At 66.6% G+C, this 2,791-nt stretch overlaps 1 protein-coding gene across 1 annotated transcript in view; it reads right to left on the bottom strand.

Annotated features, from left to right (window-relative positions):
* H696_02958 (hypothetical protein) overlaps nucleotides 1-2,431 on the bottom strand; it is a 6,167-nt gene extending 3,736 nt beyond the window's left edge. The window contains exons 1-3 of the mRNA XM_009496841.1: nucleotides 1,493-2,431; nucleotides 524-972; nucleotides 136-278 (exon numbers count right to left, since the gene is read on the bottom strand). Coding sequence (XP_009495116.1) covers nucleotides 136-278; nucleotides 524-972; nucleotides 1,493-2,396 — 1,496 coding nt within the window. The 5' untranslated portion in view covers nucleotides 2,397-2,431. The remainder of the gene's footprint in view (nucleotides 1-135; nucleotides 279-523; nucleotides 973-1,492) is intronic.
* Nucleotides 2,432-2,791: the final 360 nt, after the last annotated feature.

A 2,791-nucleotide genomic window follows, 5' to 3' on the forward strand; every position in this document is an offset into this window, starting at 1 on the left:
AGAGGCGGCAGGAGCAGCCGGAGATGGCGCGATCCTGGTGTGAGAAGGGGTGTGAAGCGGGCGCAAACTCCGTGCAAAAAAAAGCCCACAACAGAAAAGGAGGTGGGGAAAAAAATGATAAAGCAAAACACGCACGTCACTTGGTCCTTGGTGAAGCTGGGCACATCGCGAGCGGCCATCCGCTGGGCCTCAGCTCCGGCGCGTGCATTTAGCGATACAAATGAAGTGGTCAGGGAGGGAGCGGCGTTGATCACCAGGAACTCCACCTCCTCTTTAACCTGGGATCATGGAGGGGGGGAGGGGGCGGTTCCAAGCCATCATGGTGACATAGATGGAAGGGAAAAGATAGCCGACGAGGCCGCCGTGGTGGTGTGTTAGGCCGCAATGTGCAGGGACATAGCAAGAGAGAGAGAGAGAGAGAGAGAGAAAGAGCGAAAGCCCCTCGTGCCACATGGACGCCGGGGCGGGCCGCGGAGGGGAAGGCACAGCAGCGACATTGCCATCCACCAGGACATGGACGCACCTCCAGATCGATGGACACACGGCCACCGAAGCGCAGCGACTCGAAGTCCGTGTACAGGTCAAGGGCATAGTGCTCGGAGGACACCGCCTCCGGCAGGCGAGGCTTGGCCCAATACTGGTCGGGGTTGAGGCCCTCGCTCGGGCCGGAGCCGCTGTTGTCGGGACCGGGCCGGGGGGTGCTCGGGCCGCGCGAAGCCACCGCCATGGCCGTGATGAACAGAGCCAAGCCGACCACGGCAGCGATGTGCCACACGCGCAAGACGAAGCCCGAGGCCGTTTGACGCCTGCGGCCGGGCGGCTCGCCGCCCGGGCCATCACGCACCGGGGCATAGCCCGTCGGTGAGAGGGCGGCATTGTTGGAATGGTTGCGTGCTCCAACCGGAGGGCGCTGCACGAAGGGGCCGTTTGAGGCGCCGAGCAGCAGCAGCGGCTTGGTCCAGAAGGGAGCAGCTGCCGGGGGGGGGGGGGGGGGGGGGGGGGGGGGGGGGGGGGGGGGGGGGGGGGGGGGGGGGGGGGGGGGGGGGGGGAGGGCAAATGGCGGAACATGTGTCAGTTGTCAGGCAGGCCGGCCGGGTGGAAGGCACGAAGTGAGGAAGGGAGAAGACAGGGGAGAAGAAGCAGGAGGAGAAGGAAAGGGACTCCTCGACCTGGTCCTTCACGAGCTCCCGGACTCGAGCATATGCGAGGGGCGAGGGGACAAAAGAAGGACTCGCATGCTCTCTCTCGCGCGCGCTCTCTCTCTCACACACACACACACACAGACACCCATGTGAGGACACTCTCGCAACTGCTTCGAAGACCGGGAAAAGGAAGTGACAACCCTCCAGGAAATGACCCGGCCCCGGTGCCCTGGGGGGGGGGGGAAAGACGCAGGCACCAGGGCACCCTCCTACCTCCCCTCCCCCTCCCCCCCCCCCCCCCCCCCCCCCCCCCCTTCTCCCCTGCCAGTGGCTCTCACACAAACACACACCATCTAGGATTGTGACCACCGAGTCGAAAGTGGGCTCTTGGCTGGGCTTCAACCCGGCCTCCGAGTCGCCATCGGCCAGGTTGGACATGGGCCATGACTCGCCGGGCGATCCATCACCAGGAGGATGGCCGCCAGGGGGCCTGGCAGGACCAGCGGCCCCGGCGAATGCGCCGGAAGGGGAGCCCCCATTGAATCGATGGACCCGGCCGGCGTCCGCCATCATGACGCCGGGCCCGGGACCAGTCACCCCTCCAGACGGGGGTATTGACAAGGCGCCGGGCCGGTAGGGCCGGAGAAGATCAGGTAACATGGTGGGGGCCGGGGCCACCGGACATCGGATGACGGGCACCGGCCCGGGGCTCGGCTCCCCGAAACGAACTCTCGGTCTCCCAGACACTAAGGAAGGGCCTGCCGAGGCCTCGCCTGAGGGGGCGGCCTGACTGCTCGCATGGACACCGACATGGACCATCGGCGAGGGGAGCGTACCGCCCGGGTGGCCGTAATTGCCAGTTCCACTGTGCCCCGATCCACGGAAGGCATTGGCCCCGTTCGGAGAAGAGGTGGGGCTGCGGACGGGGCCGCCGCTGCCGCCGGGGCCGACCGCGTCGAAGCTGGTCAGCTCCACGGCCGAGCCCATGATCTCGGCATTGTAGTTGGTTGACAGCTCGAAGCCGATGTCATCGAAGCCATCGGCATGGTCGAGGTCCACATCGTAGCCGCCCCCGAGGGCGGCATTATGGTCCCCGAACTCCAGGTGGTTGGTGGGGTGGCTGTGAAAGGGAGTCTGGTCAAGCTCCTGTCGGGCGGCGGCGGTGGCCGGGTCATACGCGAAGTGCGCGGCGGAGGAGGCTGGCCGGAGCTGGCCGGTCCCCGAGGCGTCGGGCTCGCCGTCCGCGGGCGGCATCGTCCGAAACGCGCGAGGCAGCAGGCGGTGTGTGGTTTGTGTTGTTGGGTGGTGGGTGTGGGGGGTGTGGGTTTTTAGAGGTCGGCGAAAGAGGAGAGGGGTGCGTGCGCACACACACACACACACACACACGCAAGGGTGTCAAAAGGGGGGATATGGGAGTGCGAAGAGAAGGGCGGGTCTGTGTAGAATGTGTTTCAGGGCCGCCTGGCATGGGCCGTGTGTGCAGGTGGCTGAAAAGAAAAGGCGCGGCGATCTTGGGACCGGCGGGCCGGGCAGTGGCTGCGGCCCGCAGTTCCCCCGCAGGGAGACCCGCCGGGGAGAGGTCCCGGCCCAAAGTGGCAGGGGATCTGCCAGGCCCTGACAGATGTAGACGGCGGCCACCCCCAAGGGAG

This window comes from Fonticula alba (assembly GCF_000388065.1).
Source record: "Fonticula alba strain ATCC 38817 unplaced genomic scaffold supercont2.4, whole genome shotgun sequence".
In the NCBI taxonomy this organism is placed as follows: Eukaryota; order Rotosphaerida; family Fonticulaceae; genus Fonticula; species Fonticula alba.